The 22,689-nt window shown below is 44.9% G+C and overlaps 1 protein-coding gene across 6 annotated transcripts in view; it reads left to right on the plus strand.

The window, feature by feature from the left end:
* The window catches only part of UIMC1 (ubiquitin interaction motif containing 1), an 82,964-nt gene that overhangs the window by 39,685 nt on the left and 20,590 nt on the right, over positions 1-22,689 (plus strand). For all 6 annotated transcript variants that reach the window (XR_004691976.2, XR_009557129.1, XM_035105824.2 and 3 more), the window contains 4 exons: positions 5,240-5,304; positions 8,331-8,419; positions 9,892-9,971; positions 14,817-14,982. Coding sequence is in view for 4 of the 6 variants with exons in the window: in XM_035105824.2 (XP_034961715.2) it covers positions 5,240-5,304; positions 8,331-8,419; positions 9,892-9,971; positions 14,817-14,982 (400 nt within the window). In the remaining 2 variants the exon portion in view is untranslated. The remainder of the gene's footprint in view (positions 1-5,239; positions 5,305-8,330; positions 8,420-9,891; positions 9,972-14,816; positions 14,983-22,689) is intronic.

Genomic DNA, 22,689 nt, shown 5'->3' on the forward strand with positions numbered 1-22,689 from the left:
TCACTGGACAGAGGATGAGATGTGACAGGGAGAATGTTATAATCCTTCCTCATTGGTGTGGCATGCGCAGCCAAGATAAACATTAACCTGTTCCTCTTGCTTTAATTGTTGTCTCTGTGTGCCATTTTTTCAAGCTGTCGGACAGCCACTAGGTGTCAGTGTTTGTTTCATTTCAGGAGCTAGAAGCAGCTTTCGGTCATTGCTGCTGTTTAAACAGATTGCTAGTCAGATGAAGTATTTATTGCTGCTGTATTTTAGGTTTGTGTCAGCCTTTTCCAACCCTCATTTTTCATAATGACTTCGCTGCTAGATCATTGTATAACTTTATCTTCGCTCTGACTGAAGCTCAACCTTGTTGTTACTATTTTCAAGTGTATTTGATTGTTTACTCTAGTGATGGAAAGATACTTAACTTGTTTTGTGATATTTATATTCTGTCTTGTAATATTGAACGCTCTGAGGAAAAACTGTCATGTCTGCATTTTCTTTCAGAAGCAAAAGTGCAGAGCGGCCTTGCTTCTGGTTTCACAGTTTTGGATCCAGGGAGGCTATATTTAAACACACCTTAAAGGTGACCTGCGAAGGAGAAAATGTTGGACTTGTGCCCTATTTTTGCTCATTTATGATAGATTGAGATGACCGAGATGACCGAGTGTTTTTGTGTCAAAGCGGTTTTTATCTCTCTGCCTCTGTTGTTGGAAATCCGGACCTTATTTAGCCTGGATTTTTGTGTGTGTGGCAAGCGAAGTTCTGATGAAAATCTAGGGAAACCCCAAAGGCCTGATAGCACTGGTAGCCAAGAAAGGGAATTAATAATATAGGAAGCTGTCAAATGGGAGACTGTGATGAGCTGATACATCTAAGCACAGAAGTTAGATGTACCCCAGCTTCTTCAAAGCCATTCTTAGGAACACAGGGAGACTAGACAGAGTCAGACCATTGGTCTGTCTAGCATTGTCTACATCAGATGTGGGGAACCTTTGACCCTCCAGGGGTTGCTGAACTACAACTCCCATCACCCCTGGCCATCGACCTCGTGCTTGCTACAGCTGGTGGGAATTGTAGTTCAGCTACATCTGGAGGACCAAGGTTCCTCATTGCTGCTCTACACTGTGATGTAGCAGCTCCCCAGAGTTTCTGATAAGGGTCTTTCTGAGCGCTGTCTGGAGTTGCCAAGAACTGAACCCAGGGCTTTCTGTACACAAAGCAGCTGGGGAAGAGTCACCACCCATTGGTAGAGCATCTGCTCTGCATTCAAAAAATCCCAGGTTCAACCCCCAGCATCTCCAAGAAGAGCTAGGAGAGAACACTGCCTGAAATCCTGGAAAGCTGTTGCCACTCAGTGTGGACGATGCTGAGCTACATGGACCACGGAGCCACAGCCCTTCTATTTTTAAGCCCCAAACGAGTTTCTGGAAGAAGGCGCATCGTAACGCAAGATTCAGTGTCCCTTTCGACTACATCCTCAAGGAATGCAGGCTTTGAGTGTACAAGTCTTAAGCAGTCTTCCAGCAAAAATGGAGAGTAATAGATTTGACATTTAAAATGGCTCTAGGGCCATGAGAAACAAATGGGGTTGTTGGGGCGACCTGAAAACACAATTAAAATGTAAAAAGCTCAAGTTCCAACTCATAAATATACTCTAAAGCACCTTAAGGTATAGCAGAGAAGCCAAGGCAGGGCTTCAGCCGAGTATGACAATATGCTTTGCGGCAGGTGATTCTTAACACCCCTTTTCTTTCTTCCGCCATGTAATGGAACATGGAGCTGATGGCAGGTAATTCAAAGACCACTTTCCCATGTTTTAAGCCTCATTTGAGCACTACATTTTTCTCCGCCATAATTACCCACCGGCGTTCTTTGTCACTGTTTCAGCACCCTTTGTGTTGACAGTAGTGTAAGTCCTAATGTATTTAAGGTGCCAAAGTGTCTCCTTAGCTGTTGAGTCCGGGCGGCTGCTACCTCTCCCCTCCCCCCCCCGCGCTTCTGACTTGTTGCTATTCCAGTACAGCTGAATCCGTTCTAGCCTGGGATGTTAAATCTGCATCGTGCTTTTCCTGGCAGTTTGAGCTGCTGGCAAGCCTGTTTGACTATGCCCCCTGCATCTGCTGAATTGCAAAGCTGTTAATCAAGACAGTAACTACCATTTCCTTCAAGTCTTCCCTAGTGGTTCCTCGCTCCATCCTGCTACGGTGAAATGCTGCTAAAATGGACATTGTGCTTGAGCTATCCCTTCAGACTCTGCTTCCCGCTGTTCCTTAGGAAACGATATATACCTCTGTTGTCTCTTTAGATGAACGGCTTTCATGATTCATTGCCTAGAATAGATTGAAACTAGATATTATGGCAGATGTGGGCTTCTACTGAAAACAACAACCCCGTGTCTCTGTCTCTTCCTTTCTTGTTGTTCGTAAATTCTAGGTATACTGCACGCCTGATGTAACATCATTACCTTGCAAGTTCCCATCACCACCACTTTATTGACCGCTTCTTGCTCTTCCCATAAATGACAAACAATGCTCAATACAATTTTGGGTAAAGTCAACACCCCAAAAGTTGGAAACAAGTGGGAGATGTATAGCAATCACATAGCTTTGTGTGTGATCACAATTTATATACATCTAATCTAGAGCAAGCCCTGCCATGCAGCAAGGCGAGCCTCTCTGTTTAAGCCAGATTACCCACACCTCCCATGCAATGTCTTTATGGTTGCCACAGCATCACTTCCAGCTTCCAGTGCTTCATTTGGGTCTAGCACGGTGCTCCAATAATATCTGGTGTATGTAGAAAGGAATAAGAATCTTGGAATGTGCACCACACAATAAACTCTGGACCACCCCAAATTATACACCCCACATATACCATACACTGGATGGGAGGGTCTTCCAACACATAAGACCAGGTGTTCTCAGGACAAAATAAACATAAACATAGACCTTTACAGGTTACTTGTGAGATTGCTGTAAATGCAGTCAATATATACTTGCGTGGATGGTGGTTGGGATGTTTAGAACAATTATTTAAAGCAATGCATAGAACATTGCATTCTTGTCTTAATTGTTGGGGTCCAGAGCCAAAAGTGGGAGAGCCAAAAGTGGGAGAGCCATCAATAAGATAGAAACATCTGTAGAAGAAAGCTGTAGAAGATCAGGTATTTTCAACCTTTTCACACCCACGCCCACTTTTAACCCAAGCATGCATTTGGGGACCCATTTCTTAATCTTTTACTATATAAGCCCACATGAGACTCCTAATGTCAGTGTTGTGAGTTTGAGCCCTATGTTGGGCAAGAGATTACTACATTGAAGGGGGTTAGACTAGATGACCTTTGTGTTCCCTTCCAATCTACTGTTCTGTGATTCTGTTTGCATGGTGGTAGTACTGCTGTTGCGACCTACCTTCGATCAAGCCATGCCCCACCTGTTGAAGACCAGAGAGGCTAGATGTTCTTGATGTGTCTGAAAATATTTATTTGTGCATGATGTATGAAAGATGAAGTTAGTTTAATGTGGAATGAGCAGGAGTAGAATGCAAAACCCCATGACAACTGCATTTGGAGTCTAATACAGGAAATAGGAAGCTCAGTGACGGATGGCTCAGTGATGGATGACTTGATATAAGAATAGGGCAGAATATAAGAATGAAAAAAATAGAGGAGTCTACCAGCATCTCCTTTCTTCCATTTCTTGACCCCCTTTCCTGTGGCAACTTATCTGAGTTCTTATTTGGGGAAGGACTGTAACTCAGTTGTAGAGCATCTGCTTTTAAGACAGAAGCTCCTTGGTTTAATCTCCAGCATCTCCAGAAAGGGCTGGCAGGGATTCTGTCTCAAACCCTGAAGAGCTGCTGCTTGTCAATGTAGACCAGGCATAGGCAAACTCAGCCCTCCAGATGTTTTGGGACTACAACTCCCATCATCCCTGACGATTTGTCCTGTTAGCTAGGGATGATGGGAGTTGTAGTCCTGAACATCTGGAGGGCCGAGTTTACCTATGCCTGATGTGGACCATACTGAGCTAACTAGCAATGGTATAAATATAAGGTATAAGGCAACTTACTCAGTATAAGGCAACTTCCTGCACTCCTACCATGCTGCTGGCTATTTAAAAACCTTGGTGAATATTGGAAAGGAGCACCAAGTGGTGGCAAAAGCATTAAACTTCAGTTGAGGTTTGTGCCTGATCCAAGAGTAGGCAAGAGAATAGGAAAAAAAGTGAGAGGAAGAGTGAAAGAGAAAAGTAGAAATAAAAGAGGCAAGACTATAGTCAAAAATTAAAAGTTGGTTTTGTATTGCCAGATGAGGTTAAAGATGATCTTAAAAGGTTGAACATTACTATGCCAAAGAACCTTACAGATTCCACCTATAGATTTTTTCCCCTTTCCCCTTTATATCAAGAAAGTGGCATGTGAGAGAGCATGGACAGGTGTGATTCAATTTTTTATTTATCTAAGGAAGATACAACACTTGATCTCTTTGCAGGAAGATGGGTAGAATTCTGAAATTCAAAGAGCCATTTAATGTACAGCTTTTTAGAGTGAAATACATTTGCACATGGTTCGTACAGTTAGAGTGCTACTTAATTAATTGTTTCAGTGGCTTCCATTGACATGTAATTGTAATGCATTTCCCAGTAATGTAATTACTTGGCTAATTCTGGCATAGGACTAGTTTACAGTTAGTTCTGAGCTACAAGTTCTCAGAACATCTTGTGAGATAGTTCTTTCTGTTTATGTTCCAGCTAAGGACAATGTTGCAACCAGCATCTTTGCTTTTCAGTGTGTTCCTGACAGCTTCTGTCTCAGCTGTGAATTTTGCAAGTGTTTTCCTTCTGAAGTTAACCCTTCAAGCTTAATGCTTTCAGAGGGCCTATTGTCTTTGCCTTTGTCTCCTGGTTCAAGCAGCATAATGTGCCTCTTTTTTTTTATGTAACTCTTTGCTTGTGGCACAGTCTGTCTGGATATGGATTAGTATATGGATCCTGCCTTACAGTGGCAGGTTGGTCGTGGTAGCTATCTGGTTTCTTCAAACTTTTATAATTCTATGACCAAATGACCTTCAGACCCTTTTAGATGCACGTTTACACGGTTAGCTGATTCTTATTGCACAGATATTTTTCCGGTCTCTGAAGGACTTTATGTTGCTGCTGCCCTACTTTTTTCTTACATTGGATATGCTAGCTTAGAAGTATCGAGCTGCCATTGAAAGATTGGCTGGTTTGATTATTTCCTTTCTCCTTAGGCCACCCAAGTGCTGTTTGCAGAAGATGTGCTTGAAGAAAGGGAGCCTATGCAGATTACCCAAAGGTAAGTAGGTGTACATCAAAGTAGTTCATTATGGGAGATAATAAGCTTGCTGGAATGACCTGGTCTTCCTGGGATCTTCTTCAGAAGCTGTTGCACAGAAATTTACTTTTTTAATGCCTGCGACTGTTGTATATTTCAGGTTGTAACTGGAATGTGATAAGTGGGCAGAGGAACCTAATTCCTGTTTGTATAGTGTCAAATGTATGTGACTCAGAGCCTTGAACGAAATCTCAGCATGCTCGAAATCTCAGCATGCGTTATCATTCTTGCAATAAATTTGTGTCTATTGTCAAACAGAGAAGTATGACCCTCTACAGTACCTGTGTCTTAGAAATGTAAAGCAAGAAGTAGCCATTGCAGTAAAGATTAAATAAAGTTCAGTCCTTGGCCTAAGGAGCTAATTTAATTTGATTTGACACCACAAAGCAATAAATTATGGCTGGTTGAAAGTTGAGTTTCAGCAAGAGTCTCAGTGGGTATGCAAACAGCATGGCAGAGCAGTATTTAAATATATATAATATGTAATATATATATGCAGTTCTTTGAAGAGGCAAGAACAGAAGACAAGACCAAGAAACCATATCCTAATAGTGGCAGCACATTTATCTCCTTGAGACAGCAAGCCATGTTCCGGGAGTACCAATTCAAGTATCAGCAAGTAGCATGTGTGGTTAGGGAGGGTCCAAACCCTGTTTGCTTCAGATGATTAAATAACGAGTTGGGGAGGCTGCTGCCCGTGTCTCGCATTTGGGCCCCTGCTGCTGCTGCTGCTTTTTCTGGCAGGGCACAGCATGGCGGCCATTTCTGGAATACCTCCTGGGAGGACTGCCGCCTTAAAGGTTCCCAGAGCCCAGGAGTAAAGCATACTGGCTGGGATGGCTTGCAGTAGAGATCGGGAAATGAAGGAAACGGTAGGAGATGGTGTAGATAGGGGAAGATTCATGAAGTAATTTGCCAGGAAGATTTCAATATTTTCTGCTCAGCCACAAGTCTAGCTGTGAGAAGTTCCTTGATTCTTGGGTTAGTTTTCCCAGGTTTTATAATTAAAATGCTCTTGGCACGAGGCCACTGCTTTTTCTCTGCCTGATATTCTCTCTTCTCATTGATCCAACAGCATTTTGGCTGAATGCTCAATGAGGGGAGCAGACTGGCTAATGTGATAGCTCTTCCCACCCTGCAGTGGGGTAAGGTCTCCTATGTACATAGTCTAATAAGGAGGATGGCAGTTTCACCCTTATGGTGATCATACTTGGGATGAGAGATTCAAGTGTGGATGCCTTTCTTTGCTATCACAGCTGTCAGGAGGTTCTGGGACTGCGTGGGGAAAGAGAGAGAGAGATAATACCCCTGTTTCCTCACTAGGGCATAATATTTCAAGCACTCATTAGTCAGAGCTTGACTGGAGAAAAATCCCCCTAGTAGCTCCATCCAGGGACAGCATTCATATAAACAACAAGTGGCACTGGTGTGAGGCTCCTGCCCTTAAGGCTTGTTCCGTTTCCCCCTCAGACTGTAGGTAATAGGATTAGTCTCCTCTGTTTACATTGGGTGCCTTGCACATTTTTCAAGCCACAAGCAGGGATCTCAAAGTACATCCCACTTGCCACACTGTGACCCCCGGGAACTTTGCAATGCAGCCGGCGGCTGCCCTCATCAGGCTGCTAGGATCAAGATTGACCATTACGTGCTGCGACATCTAATTTGATCAGACGGCACATCTGCATTAAGATGACAGTGGCTGCAGTATTCTCAGTTTTGTGCACATTAAGTGTGGCCATCTGGCACCTGGCAGTTTGCCAGCAGAGCCCTGCGCTGGGCAGAGCACAGGCAACCTGGTCAGCGGGCTTCAGATGCTCTTTGGTTCTGATGCTGCTGGAGTAATTTTGAAAGCAGCTTTAGCCAACGGCATCTCCCTCCCCCATTTTCCGTGGGCCACTCAGCTTTGTTGTTTCCTGTGTTGTGCAAAGTACGCTAGATTGAGATTTTAATAAATGATTATATGCTTTGTTACTGGGAGATAGTTGGTGTAGCAAGCAATGTGGGTTGACTTCAAATTGATTAGCCCATTTTATAAATGTCATAGCAAATTGTTTAGTGTGAGGTCTTTTGAAGTGAGTCTTGATGGTTTACACAGCGTAAGCTGTCCTCAGCTTGGGCTCATAACAAATGCTTTGAGATGGTTTATTTAGCGAGAGAGCGAGAGAAGTCACTTGTGGTTTCCCATCCGGATTTTCTTATTTATCATAAATCTGTGGTGGCTGTTCCCTACTCTCCGAGGCTCATAGCCGAGTTTAATAAATCTTCCCTTTTGTCAGTGTGGGGATTCGTGTTTTTCAAGTGTGCACTTGCATACTTGATCAATCCAATAGGAAAGCTACATAGAACTCTTAAGGTTGACAGGGTGGCAATGTCACAGTGGCTCAGCCTGTATCTTCCCGTGACGTGGAGCGACTGTGCTTTGCAGAGAAAATGGCGGCACTGGAAGGTCAAAATGAGAGGAGCCAGGCACTGTTAAATGCTGCATAAAAGAGCTGCTTGGTTCGTGTTGGCAGAACTTTGCTGTAGGGAAGCTTTGAGTTGTGTCAGATTCCTGCTGCTTTAGAGAGCTGTGTGCAGTGATGAAATTGGGAGGTGGGGGAGAGAAACAGCAGTAAAGGATAGGAGAGAGAAGAGTTCAGTGTCAAACAGATCTCCACCTCTTCCCACTCCTCGCTAAGGATTAGGCTGCTCTGCTACCTGCAGTACTCCTGTGACCAAAAGCAGAAAGCATCAAAGAAACCTTTGCAGTTCTGAGTAGATATTCTTACTTCTCTTGCATGACACAATGACCCTTTCTTTTGCTTTAGAAAGTGTCTCTAGGGAAGAAGGGCTTCTCCATGTTGTTTGGGATGCTTCTTTCAAGCCTGTAACTTTCTGCATTCTCTCCTGCTGCCTTTCTTGGATAATCAGTGCTCCCAAGGCTGCAGCTGACTTTCACAGGCCTGCATGTTGTGACACTGGTTTGTTCTGTGTTTGCATTCCAATAGCATTTCTGCCTTGACCCCGTTGGACAGTAGGAGAAGCCCAGACATGGCCACAGAGAATCAAGCTGAAGAAGAAATCACTCTTTGCCCTGGTATGAGCCCTCTAACAACTCATTTGTTGTTTTGAGCCAAGAAAATCAACATCCTTTAGTTGCAGACAAAACTGCTGCTTGGCAGGTTGTAAATCATGAGGTCAAACTGGTAGGTTGGTAGGTGGATCCCTTGAAAAAGGCCTGACCAGTTCCTTAGGAAAATGCAAAATCCTGCTGGCCCCTTGCTATTCCAGCCCTAGTGTCTAGATGCAGGCAGGAGGAAGGTGCCTGACTTAACTCCCTTTCTGCTCTTTCATTTAGGCGGTTGCATCAATGGTACCCTGGAGAGGGGCTTCATGCTGTTTCCTGTGGGCTTTTTGCTTCATTGGAATGCCTCCCTTGGAGCGCCATGAAGGATGCTGCTAGTATGCCGCCACTGCCATCATTTATTTGCTTGGCCTCAGAACAAGGGTGACACTGAGCACCACCTGCTGAGCCTCTTAGTTTTGTCCTAGAACCATTTATGTTAGTTTATATTCCTTGGTTAAACATACTGGGAGAAGGACTCCTGAACCTATTTTTTAGAAACTGAATGAAATATGTCTTCCTCTCAGGATGAGCAAATGAACTTCCTCCTCTGCCTTTTGCAGTCCTGTGTTTAATGAAGCTGCAATTGCTAATCATTGTTTGGACACTCGAAGCCAGGGGTGTCAACTACTATGGCTTTAACAGGAGGGTTACCTCCTGTTAGAAGAGCCAGCGCTCCCCACCTGCTGGGTTTGTCAGTGACATCCTGAATGATGTATTCCCCCACCCCCCAGTTCAGACCAAATCAGTCATACAGCAATGCTTACAAATCCATCTGCCCTGAGCATACATTTTCAAAATCACACCAGAGGAAAGGAATTTTCTTATATTCAGTAAGCAAGAAAATTGTTCAAGGTTAATTTGTTCTCTTCAAGACCCAATCTGATTTCAAAATTATTTTTCTAAAGCAAACCTTTTTTCAGTGTCACATCTCATACAGGAACAGGTTTAATTGTGAGGTTCCCTGCAGGAGACTGGATGAGGTTTTCATTGTTGGTAATAACTGAGGGGTGGTGTTCTAACAAAGAGGCAGAGCAGGTACAAAGGAAAGGCAAGCTGTACAGCAAAGCAATAGGTGTGTTGCCTTTCTCCCGAGTTGAAGTGTTTGCTCCTGCATTGTGCTGTTCGCCAGTAAAACCTACCCTGGCGCACAACCTACATGCCCTATTGATTCCTGCTCCCTGTTAAGCTGCAACGTGGCAGTAGCCTTATCCACACACTGCTGCACTATAGCTTTAAACTTCTACTCCAGTTATGTTGTTGCACGTTGTCTGCTAACATTTGTGACAAGTCTAAAAAATGTTTAGAAACTGTGAAGACACTGTAAAGCAAATGGGATAAGTTTTATCAGCTAGTGTGGAATGTGCTGGGGGGTTGGAGGGGGGCTTGTGGAGAATAATAGGGAGGGGCTGAGCTGCTGCTAACATGGGAGGCTTCTGTTACAGAGACCCAGCCGAGTCCATTGCAAGCTATCGAGCCTGAGAGCGGAGAAATCCATTCATCCAGCAAAGATGTCTCTCTGCAGGTAAGCAAATCCCTAAGGGATAACAGCCAGTGAAGCGACTGGAATGCAGAGTCTCGTTTCCTGCCTGTCTCCCAAAATGAGCTGCTTTGGAAACTATGCAACCTGCTAGGAAATGTTTGTGTAGGAGTGTGTGTGTGTGTGTGTGTGTGTGTGTGTGTGTGTGTGTGTGGCCTCCTGTTGTTCTCCCTCCCTTTGTCAGCAACTCCTCCCATTCGTTTCTTTTCCTCCATCTATGCGGCCGTGGACTACAAGCCTAGCACCTTTGTTAGCGGAAGGGATTGCTGTTGACTTTCTCACGTTTGTCATCTTGCGGGCAACACCTATTCAATGTGCTACATGGGTTGCAATGTGCCAAAGGACACCACTGGGCCCAACGAAGGAAAGGGAGCTAGTTGCTTGTCCCCAAGCTGCACGTGTCTGACTGAACAAAGAGGTTGCAAGCATGTTGGCAAAACTGTGACTCTGCAGTGTGATTAAGCTGTTGCTGTTGGCTCTTTACAGCTTTGAGGCTTTGACAGTTGAGCATGTGTACACAAGAGGGGAGTGGGAGACGGCTTTAAGATTTGGCACTGGTCTGAATGCTGCTGCTGCTTAATTTTGGGGTGCTCACTGTGCTCGTGTGGGCCTTCTGACTATTACCTTAAACGAAGTCTTCGCAGTCATGATTTATCTTGGATATGCCTCTAGATAAATCCAGAGAAAGGCCTTTCTTGCTTGTCTCATTGCCAAATGAAAGCTGTTGTCTTTGCTCTGCTTTCCTGAACCACCACACCTGTGCTGCAGTCACCATGCCACTGTCACAGCAGTGACATCTGACTTCAATGGCTGTTTCTGGTAATATAAAAATAATGCCTATTTAGGTTGCTGGTGGTGGGAATATAAAAGGGATTTTCAAGTACTGTTCTGACAGGATACATAAATCTAGGTGAACTGGAGAGCACTTGACAAGATGATTCATATGTAAAAGGCTAATTCTTGGAGTCTTCAGCCTGTACAGGGTTGTCTGTCTCCATGATGATGACTGTTAACATGTAGAAGCAGCATCACATTGTAACAGGTACCTTAATGAACTTCATAATAGCTCAGGTTTTTTACGTTGTGTGCCATTCATCAGTTAGGCAGTGTCGCTGAGTGAGATAGTGCACCCAGTGAGTATCTGAACTCTCGCAGCCTATGCTATGTTTGCATAGTGATTATGAAACTTGGGGACCTCTAGGGAAACCAGAACTAGTGAGTTGTCTCTTGTGTTATGGGACTAGTTCCTGGGTGGGATTTGTGCCTTAAAAAACCTATCCAGGCAGAAAGACACCAAGTGCTCAGAAAGGCCCTAAGGATAGGTCAATAGCCCATTTTAGGCCTCCCAGTGTTAACTTGGGTGATCAGAAGGACTTGAACGCTGTGGCAGGATTTGAACCTTGTATCATATGGCTCAGTGGATAATGGGAGCTGAGCCATGAACCAGCCAGCCTGATCTCTTGCCTCTGCTGCTGGCCCATAGACACAAGCCCTGTTTGAACGGAGGCGGCCTCAGTCGCTCAGGGCATCTCTTCTTGTAAGCGCCGGCGTGGGATGGTTCTGCTTTCCCCTTTGCTGGGTGGGCAGCCAGTCATGCGGTTAAGGCTTCTCTCAGCCGTCCTCCCAGGGCTTGTCAAAAGTCATTCTCAGGGAGGGGGGTGAGGAGAGAGGGCTGATGTGTCGCTACACAATGCTGCATTTACATTTACAATGAGTTATTTACTGTGGGAGTGTAAGCAGTTTATTTGGACACCTGGTATTTGCAAAGGATGTGATCTGCAAGGCTGTGTAAAGTGGAAATGGGAAGGAGCGGAGAGCTCTTCACATCTGTATATGTGTCATCTTATTAGATTAACACCAATTTGATCAGAACTCCTTATCGTTGGCATGTCTTGTTTTGTGTTTGGCATGTCTTCACGACACACCACAGGCTCAGAGCACTTAGCAAGATGTACCAATGCCGAGATGCAAAATACTAGGAATGTATGGTGTAGCAGTAATAGCTATAGTGTAGCTTAATAACTGCAGAACTCACAGAGCAAATTTTTCCACTTTGGAGTCAGGTCTCTTTAGAAAATGATTTTTTTAAAATGACTTTTGCCTGAAACAATTGTTGACGGTCCCTGCAGTTTGATACTGATCACCTGTCAGCAGGGAATTTGGCACATTTGTGATTGGGCCTTAAGAAAACACCAGCCAGTCATACACACCCCCTCATATACAAAGCAGTCTTCAATAGTCAATGAAATTCTTCACATAGAATTAGGCTCTTGCTTGACAATGTAGATTCTGCAATGAAGCTGCTAAGCAACAGCCTACATAATGGGGACCACTCATAAAACAAAACATGAAGCCTGCCTAAGCAGTCAGTCAGGCTCACGTCTAGTGATGGTTTCCTTGGAACTGTGCAGTTATAAGGACACAGATGACAGTTTCTGTGTATTTTGTAAGACATGCTTGTCTTACCCCAATAAAAATCACCAATCCTAGAATATTTCCCACAGGTTCCATCTAGCTGGTTTAATATTTAAACAGACGTTTTAATAGTTCTGGCAAATCTCCTTTGCTTTTGAACGTTTAGGAACCTTTGAGATAGGGTGACATTATGTAGAAGTCTTCCAGTATTAAGAAATAAGAAAGATGGCCTCTGCCTCTTTCAGACGTGGATAGTTCAAGGCATAGGCTGTGTGTTTCAGAGGGAGAAATGCACTGTGGCTCTGAGACACTGTTGGGGGATATTAAAAAAAATGAGTGCATTTAATGACATGCAGATAATAGTACTTAACTTTATCCTACAAAAGAGCCAAGAAAGAACTCTGACGTGTTTTCTTTCATCCTGTATCCCTGCCACAAAACCTGGGGCTGATCTGGTTGGACCAGCATGCTTCTCACTCACAAACCCAAGGCCCAGTGAGGATTTGGGAGTTAATTCAAAGTAACTGCTGTAACTCTTCCACATATTTGTCACTAGAAAGTCAGTGGGGTGGGTAGAGTGCTGGACCTGGACTAGGGAGAGTTGAGTCAAATCTGCTGCAGAGCTCACAGCATGGCCTTGGGCAAGCTGAACCTCTGCTCCATGTACTCAGCCCTGAATTGCTTGGGATAAAGGTTGGGATGCAAAGGTGAAAAGTATACACCCAGATAGGTTAAAAGGCGTACCTGGAACAGTCATGAAAACTATGCTTCCCTTTCTTACTGACCTCAGGATTGTTTCAAACATTTGCAACTCCAGTTAGACACAATTGTAGATGATATTCAGAGCCAGTTCATTATGACTACCAGCTGTTAAGAGCAAGCAGCAGTGGCTATCTCAGTCTTGTCTGGTTTGGCTTTAACAGAGACCATCCGGGATGCCCGTGGGAAGCTCAGGCTGCTGAGCTAGTTGGACAGTTACTGAGAATGTGAGAGAAGCTCCGCTGATCAGACCAAGTGCCCATCTAATCCAGCCTTCTACTTTCAGCAGTGACTTTCCAGATGTTTCTAGGAAACCCACCAACAGGGCAGGAGGCAGCAGCAGCACCTGGCCTGATCCTGTACGACAATTTTTACATTGTTGTGCTCCGAGCCCTCATAGTTCCCTGCCTTGAGAATATCCAAGTAGCACAGTCCCAAGATGATACCTGGCTCTCTCTCTCTCTAGTGACAGCTATGTTTTATTGAAAAGCAACAAAAAGATCATCTTAAAACAGGGTTTATTGAGAGAAAATCCTCGAAGGTAAAATGTAACAAAATAAGTGTAAAAATAGCACACGCAATTCTTAGGTACCAGAGTTCTTTAAATTATCAGTCCCTTGGTAGTGATCTCCATCAGAGAGCCAAATGAGCCACTTCTTCACCACATTTGGTAAGCTGCATTTCAAGCCCAGGTGTTGTTTTCCCAGGGACAAAGCCACACTCTCCTTTTGTGGGCTAGTTGAGGAATCTCCCATATTCAGATACAGCTTGGTTTTCTGGGTCAAGCTGCTTTGAGAAAGCATTTTAGCAACATTTCAAAAATTGTACATATAATTTGAACCTAGCTGGGAGTCAATAAAGGGATTTTTTTCAGGTGGAAGCCACAAGATACCCAGAGTCTCTTTTCCTCCAAGAAACATCATTGAACGGAATTGTGATCAAAGTAATTTCAAGTATATGTTCCATTGCAACAATCTCAGTCTTGTAGCTTAACCTTTGGATTTTGAAAACCCGACATCGTATAAGATGGCTGTACTTTGGTAAAAATAAATAAAACGCCCAAGCTTGTATATAGAACAGCAACATGCCTCCACCTCACGAACGCACATGCAACTTGCTGCTATGCAGACCATGATCTAACTCGGTGAACATTTCTCACTGACTCAAGCTAGCCATGAGAGTGGAGTTGGCAGTTTCTTTTCATCCTGGATGGGTCCACACTCTGAAGGCAGTACTGCCAACAGGGAACTGACTGACTCTGAATTGGGTGCTTTAGTTTTCTGTCAGTTGTGTTTGTTTTTTTCTTGCTGGCACTCTGACTTTCTCAATTTAAGAATGTTTTACACTTTCCCAAGGGAGACACAGTGGCGATGCAGGTGATCCATGCTTTAAATAGAACATACGGCTCTCCAGAGGGAGCCTCATGGTGATTTGGGAGGGCACAGTGCCTTTTGAAGTAAGCATTAGATATTAGGACTGTTGAGTGCGCTCATCACTGCAGGGTTCTTAGATCTGACCTGTTCAGTAGGAATGAAAACTGGTGATGGAAGCCCAGAATCTGGAGAGATTCAGAAACTGCAGGAGATCAAGGGAACTAGGATGATTGTTGAAACTGCAACTAGATCAACTTACCCCTTCTCTTCCTCTCTTTCTCAGGCTGATGCAGCTGAAGATGCTGGGGAAACAATGTCTGCGGGCAGCTTTCTTGGTGACGAACCTATTCCATGTCCACTGTGTGATCGCAAATTCCCAGTTTCGGAAATTGAGGTGCACGCCATGTATTGTAATGGCTCCAGAGAGGACCCAACCGAAGATGCTCCAGGTTTGCTAAGCACCTGTTCTTATGTGCCACTTGTTCACGCTGGTCATTTGGAGATCTTGCCCCACACGTCTGTATTTGTTTATCAGTTGTGGTATTAGCTAGAGTAGTCCATTTGGGACTAGTCTTAGGCAAATTCTTAAAATCAGAGAGTCAAGAGGGACCTAGTGTGTCACCCAGTCTGATGGCTTGTCCTAGCACAGCATATTCTGTACTTAAAAAACAAATGTGTGTGTCATGTGTTCAGTTCTGAAGGGTATGCAAGTACCCCAGAGGCAGGCAGGATGGAGACAAGGGCCATAGTACAGGCATGCAGAGGAAGGACTGAGCAGCCTCCCTCAGATACAAGCTGCACACACAGAGGGAAGTGAGAATCTTTCATAAACGCCAGTGGCAGCAGATTGGCTGTCCAGTGTTGCCTGGCTTCCTGTGAACCTCCCAGCCTGCAGTTCCCTCCTCTGACCCTGGTGGTGTAGGGAGCCAGTACCCTGTGGCACCTGACAGTTTGCATGCCCACATCCATGCATCCTGCTCTGGACCCCCCGAGGCCCAGCATCTCAGTCAGGCCCTGTGATTTGTTCAACACAGCTCTGTCACATCCTCTCTTATCATTTCTGCTGTGGCTATTAGTGAGCCCTGGCGCTCCATTCTTGGCTGGATGTTGTTTCTCATTCACAGCTCACGTCTGGCTCCAGGCCCACTGAACCTCTTGCCAATCACTTCCTCCTGTCATGAGAAATGTTGCCCATAGTTCTGGCAGAAATCCCCTGTGCCTGCTGGTGGGGTAAAAGAGCTACCCCCTGTGAAAAGTTTCTCTAGGCAGCTGCTAGTAGTACGGCAGGCAGGTTCTGCCTGTTATAAAGAGCACCCTCAATACTTCCAGTGCCGTCCTGGGCATGTCTATTCAGAACATCTTACTCCTTTGCAAGCATGCTTGGGATTGCAACTTTAGACTCCTTCACTTCCTTTGTGCCTTTTGGAAACAGACAACATCCTTTATAGTTCTTGTAATCTTTCAGCTTGTAGAATGCTGGGAAAGGCTTTCGGATACCCCAGCAAATATAGCTTTGAGCAGATTGAATGCGAATGCATACACAGAAAGACTGTTCACTATTAATTATCTACCTCAAATGGGGTAACACTTTTTGTGTTTTAATTAACGAGGATATCAATCCCGTTTTCCCACAGACATGGCGATTTTATGTTGAGCTATTAGTCACTATATGAAATCTGCTAATGCAGTGCCTGACTTTCCTTGCGTTAAGGTAGGGAAAACCTGAGGACCACATTAGAAATACATCATAAGCCAAAGGCCTGTTGCCAGTTTGCATGTTTAATAGCAAGTGATTAACATAATTGGCAAAGCTTTTTTTGTGTTAAATTTGTCGAGCCAATCTGAAATAAATTATTAGTAGGCATGATTTCTATTCCGAAATTGTTGACCTCAAATGTGAAAAACTTGACTTCACCTTTAAACACCTTGGTGTGCAGAATTAGACATTGTGAATGTTAAATGCAGTGAATTGGGACTGCTTTTTATACTTTGCTTTCTGCCATTAAACTCTTTTGCCGTTAATTATTCAGACATCTCTCTGCGGCAATAAGGAGTAGGAATTTTCTAATAAAAGCAATATTATAATTTATTTTTTAAAAAGGAATTCTAACAAGTGTTTGTGGTCTCTAAGGAGGTGCCTTTGGGTCACATTGCCTCCCTGTTGCTTTCCTACTGTTGAGGCATCTTGTGTACTTTTGTATACCTTTATACCCTGCATACAACACATGCTCGCTGATATTCATGCCACCCTGGGATCTTTGGATAAAGGACATACCGTATATAAATTGAATAATAATAATACAGGGAAAACAATTTTTAGTTATGTAGCATTATCATTTCTATGACCTTAAGCACAGATTGAGATGCAGGCAGAGATCCCAAGTGCAACACAAAGAAAGTCTTCACTTTCACTATGCCTGGGGAAGCTGTGCAGCATCTAAGCAGGTCTTCATTGGAACCATTAATACAATATTTATTTATTCAGAGATTTCTGTACCACTCTTCACCAGAAATGGTCACAGGGAAGTTTGCAACAAAAGACAATATGCTACATAATAAGCAAGAACATTAAATATAATTCTTATAATTCTTATAAGGAACATAATTAGCAGCATCATAATTACAAAATGATATAATGCATCAGCCTCTAAAAGGCTTCAAAAAAGGTGAGTTTTACCTGGTGTATAAAGGTGCGATGGGAGGCTCTTCATTGGGGAGATGCGGAGCTGCCACCAGAAAGGCTCTCCCATGGACCCCGCAACAGACCTAATTTAAGGCAAGGACCACAAGGAAAGCCTCACCTGCTGATCTTAATGCAGAAACAGCTTGATCCAGGGCAGGGCGTTCTTTCAAACAGTTGGGGATCAGGTCATTCAGGGCTTAAATGTTAACAGGAAAACCTTGAAATAGGCCTGGCGGACAAGTGGCAACCAGTGCAGCTGTTTAGGAATAGGAGCTATATGCAGCTACTTTCACCCTGGCCGCTGCATTCTGCATTAGTGGCAACTTCTAGGTCATCTTCCCGGGCAGTTCAACTTAAAGCACATTACAGTAGTCCACCCTGGAGGTTACCAAAGCATAGAAAACTATAGCTAGGCTACCTTTGTCCAGACAAGGTTGTAGTTGATTTACCAACAAAAGCAGGTTTGTAGGTAGTCGTAGCCACTGAGATCACCTAGGAATGATCTTTTTAGTAGCACCCACCCACAGTGAGCTTCCTCCTTGGAGAACAGTGCAACCTCATCCACAATAGGCTGTCACACAAAACCCCAGACTTGGGAACTACCCACCCAAAGGACCTTCATCTCCTCTGGGTTCAGTTTCAATGTGCTTGTCCACATCCCACCCACTACCACCTCCAGGCACCAGCTCAGCACCTTCACTGCCTCTCCTGATACTGATAGGCTCGAGAGAGGGAGAGCTGGGTGTCATCAGCATATTGATGGTTCCTAAAACAATGTGCTGTAATGGTAATTAGAACAAATCACATGCAGAGCAAGAAATTTAATGCATGGGTTTGGGATCTTGGAAATCGGAGAAATTAGGCAAATGCAATATTAAGAAATTATCTCCCAAACCAAAATAGAATCCAATCTACTTCTCACTCCTTTTCATACCCCCCTATCTCCTCTTCCCTCCCAGAGCCTTTGCCTTCTCTCCACCTAACACCATACCTTTCCCTTCTTTGAAGAGCCTAAAGCTACAGTGCCTCTTAACCCTTCCCATGACCTCCCTAGTTCCTGACTACTTACTCCCTTAAGGCTGAAACAAAGATATCCGCCTGGTCCTCCACACAATATAGGCATGTTCACACATACTTGTGAGCACTGTGTCTATGCACAGTGCCTGGAAATAATTAAATAATTCAATTCATACCAGGGAATGGAGGGAGAGAGCTGGGGAGTTCTTGTGGCTCATGAGGAGAAACTCCCTGGAGCCCAGAGAGGACATCGGTGAGGGTGGAGGAAGCCCCTAAGAGACTAGAGGCACAGGGGGGCTTTGTTTAGGCTGCTCAGCCTCCCCGCCTAACTGATGGTGTGTGTGGTAGCACACCAGCAGCAGCTGCTTTCCTGTGCATCCTCCAGCCAGCCCCAGAGCTTCAATTCCTGTTGTGGATATTTTTGCTACAGTATTTTTGATCTGGATTAACAGAGAGTGGCAGAGAAGGCATCTAAAGGGTGTTTAGGGGGTGCTTCCTCACTTATGCCGTTTCCACTTATGCATGCGGGGCACTGGAACATAACCCACGCATAAGTGGGGAGTCACCTGTATCTGTAACCTGGTAAATCAGAATCTTCATGGAATAGTTGAGGATGCGGGGGGCTGGGATTCCTTCATCCCAGTAAGCTTACATCTATGAAGTTACTTGGGGCACCTTCATAGAGCCATAGCTCAGTGGTAGAGCATCTGCCTTACAAGCAAAAGGTCCCAAGTTCAATCCCCTGCATCTCCAAGTAGAGTTGGGAGAGGCTCCCTGCCCGAACCCCTGGAGAGCAGCTGCCTCTCAGAGTAGACAATATTGATCAAGATGGACCAATGATCTGACTCTGTACAAGGCAGCTTCCTATGTTCCCTGAAAAGCTGGCACAGCCTTGCCTGAAGCATGCTGAGCTGAGCTTGACTGGTATTCTGTGTTTTGCATCCCCACCACTTGATTTAGTTCCTTCAGAATTACATGCTCATATTTGGCTGCCCTGCATAGCTGCCAAGTTTTCCCTTTTCTCGTGAGGAAGCCTATTCAGCATAAGGGAAAATCCCTTTAAAAAGGGGATAACTTGGCAGCTATGCTGCCCTGTGATCAGTGTGGGAGAAAATCAAAGCTCTGTGCACCATCCTCCCTCTTGATTTGCTTCAAGAGGGCTGCTGCAGTTCTTCCGTTCTGTTGGCTTAAGGGTCAGTGATCCACTTTCAGGACCTCTTAATTGGATTTACTCCAGAGATCTCTGGTACTATATAAACGCTTATCATCTTTCAGTGTTTTCTATTATAAAGGAACCTCTGTGTCTATCCGTCTACAGTTCTGTTACTTCTTAGGGTAAATTTGCTGGCTCTTCTTTAATGCTTGTAACCTAAAGAAGCTGTTTCAGCTTGGATGATACTTAGAGCCATTTTTTCACTTGTTGCAGCTGTATGTCTTTTGTCTGCACACTGTTGCTGTGGCTCAGAGCACAGGCACGGTTGCCCATTTAAGTTGTTTGGAGATGTTGCCCTAAGCCAGGGGTGTCAAACTCAAATTCATCAGGGGCCGCATCAGCAGTTTGGTCACCCTCAAAGGGCCGGTTGTATCTGTAGGACTATGTGTCCACTCTTTATTATCATAAATTATTGTCACTGCATTCAATTATTACTTTTTTGTAATAATGTAAGTAATAACTAGCTCTGAAAGCAGAAACCTAGTCAGAATAATGGCAAGTAGATATTCAAATGTACAATTATTGTACAATTTATTGAAAAATTATTTTTGGTAACTGCACTGGGTGGTGGAGGCTCGCTAGGGTTTCATGCAGGACCTTTGCAGAGCTACTAGTACCTGGAGATGCTGGGGTCCTTCTGCATGCAGGACAGATGTTCTGCCAGTGAGCCACCACCCTTCACCAAAGGGACTGGCTGAGGTTGACTCACTGGAGCTGCTCTCCTGGTTCCAGGGTTTAAGGGCCAGAAGTATAAAGCAGCATCCTATGTTTCAGAGGAGAGGGAGAGGGAGGGGAGGAGAGGGAGGGGAGGGGAGGGGAGGGAGGGAGGGAGGGAGGAAGGAAGGAAGGAAGGAGGGGAGAGAAAGAAGAGTAGGGAATAAGGAAGGGAATAAAGAAGGAAAGAAAAAGAAAGAGGGAGAGAAGACGGAAAGGGAGAAAGAAGGAAGGAAGTAGAGGGAAAGAAAGAATAAGAATGAGGGAGAGGAAGAAAGATGGGAAGGACGGAAGGAAGGAAGGAAGGAAGGAAGAAAGAAAGAAAAGAGGGAGCAGGAGGGAGAGAGGAAGGAAAGAGGTGAGAGAAAGAAGAGTAGGAAAGAAGGAATAAAGAAGGAAAGAAAAAGAAAGAGGGAGAGAAGACAGAGATAAAGAAGGAAGGAAGGAAGGAAGGAGAGGGAAAGAAAGAATAAGAACGAGAGAGAGGAAGAAAGAAAGGGAAGGGGGGGTCGCCGCCTTGATTCAGTGCCAGAAAAGAGCACGAAGGGACCCAGGGGCAAAAAGCATTTCCCGTGCAGCGTGAGGCAGCGGGTGTCCGTTTTAGGAGAAGTGCGTAAAGCCTCAGAGTTGCACGTTCGTGAGGCTGAGCCGTGGCAGGAGGAGGAGGTGAGGCAAGAGGAGGAGGAGGCAGCGGCTTGCCGGGTCGGTGCCCGGCAGCGCCGTGCGGAGAGTCCCGAGCCTCTGGGACGCAGCAGTGCTCTGTAGCACTTTGAATCCTCCTCCTCCTCCACGCAGCACTGCTGGGTGCTTTGTCTGTGCTTCAGCAGCAGCAGCCGTTTCCAGGCGCTGAGCCGTGGCAGGGGGAGGAGGATTCAAAGTGCTACAGAGCACTGCTGCGTCGCAGAGGCTCGGGTCTCTCCGTGCGACGCTGCTCCGGCCGCCTTTCTACCCCCCCCCCCCGGCCCCAGCTGTTTGTCGGCGCTTTGTCGGCGCGGCGCTTCAGCAGCAAGGTCCCGCTGCTGGGTCGCGCTGGCTGGGGCACTCGGCGGGCCACATGACGAGGTCTGGCGGGCCGGATTTGGCCCCCGGGCCTTGTGTTTGACACCCATGCCCTAAGCTGACCCATTTATTCTATGGCAAGTCTATCTGGAATCTATATTTAGGAAACATGCAGAGCACCTTCATAGGCACTATTGCAATTCATCAAGCCTGCAGGCAAGCTGGGAAGCAGACAGCAAAGCAGGTGTACCAGAATAGGCCACCTGAGAGCATAGTCTGTGCTTGGGAAAAAGAATTGCTCAGACTGAGCAGCCAGGCTGGAGTCAGCAGCCTTACAGGACCGGGTGGGGCTCAGTTAGCCCCTTGTCCCACTTGGCCTCTGCTGATCAGGTAGCTTCAGTTCCACCCTTGGACATGAATGGCTCTTCCATTTAGCAGGACGAAGCACCTATCATGTGGAAATAGATGAGGGTAGGCAGGAACTGATGTTCTGGATCCAACTCTGCCACTCGGAAAGCCTCAGTGGCTAGTGGCTAGAAGCATTATTTCCCTATTGTAACTTGTTTGACATCTATGGCTGTTCCTGGACTAGGAAAGCCTTGCCACACTAGTTCATGCATTGGTTCATAGACTGGATTACTGCAGTGCATTCTATGCGGGGCTTCCCTCATGCTTGATTCGGAAGCTGCAGTTAGTGCAGGATGCTGCAGCACAATTGCTGACCGGAGTGAGGCCTTGTTAGCATACAACACCTGTGCTCAGATATTGGCACTGGTTGCTGATTTGCTACCGAACCAAGTTCAAGGTGTTACTATTCGTATATAAAACCCTGAACAACTTCGGACCAGTTTACTTGCACAATTGCCTTACCTTATATGTGCCCACTTGACTGCTTCAATTGGTGGAACATACAGGTGCCACTTAATATCTGCTCTACATTCGTAAGAACTCAGTCATTTAGTGTGGCAGCGTATGCACTTTGGAACTCCCTGCCTATTGACATCAAACAAGTTTCTTCACTGTGTTTTCTTTGACACCTACTAGAAACATTCTTGTTTAGACAAGCCTACCCAGGTACTTAGAAAAATTGAGGTAATTTTTAAATGTATTTTAGTATTATAACTTTTGCATATTTTAAAGTAGGGTTGTAATTTTTTCCTTGATTTTCTTGCTTTATCTTTCTGTAAATGGCTTTGAAGGTTTTTTTGTTTTGTTTTTTAAAAAAACAATCCTATGTATACATTTTATGAAATAAAATACAGTGGAACCTTGGTTCTCAAATGGCTTAGTTGACGAACAAATCAGCTCCTGAACGCCAAAAACCCGGAAGTAAGTGTTCCGGTTTTCAAACGGTTTTTGGAAGCCGAACATCCGATGCTGCTGTCGGCTATTGATTCCGGGGCTGCACCTTGGTTTTTGAACTTTTCATTCATTGATTCGAAAGCTGTACCTTGGTTTCTGAACTTTTTGGAAGCTGACCAGACTTCCAAAACGGATTACGTTTGAGAACCAAGGTACCACTGTAAATAT

This window comes from Zootoca vivipara, chromosome 2 (assembly GCF_963506605.1).
Source record: "Zootoca vivipara chromosome 2, rZooViv1.1, whole genome shotgun sequence".
NCBI lineage: Eukaryota > Metazoa > Chordata > Lepidosauria > Squamata > Lacertidae > Zootoca > Zootoca vivipara.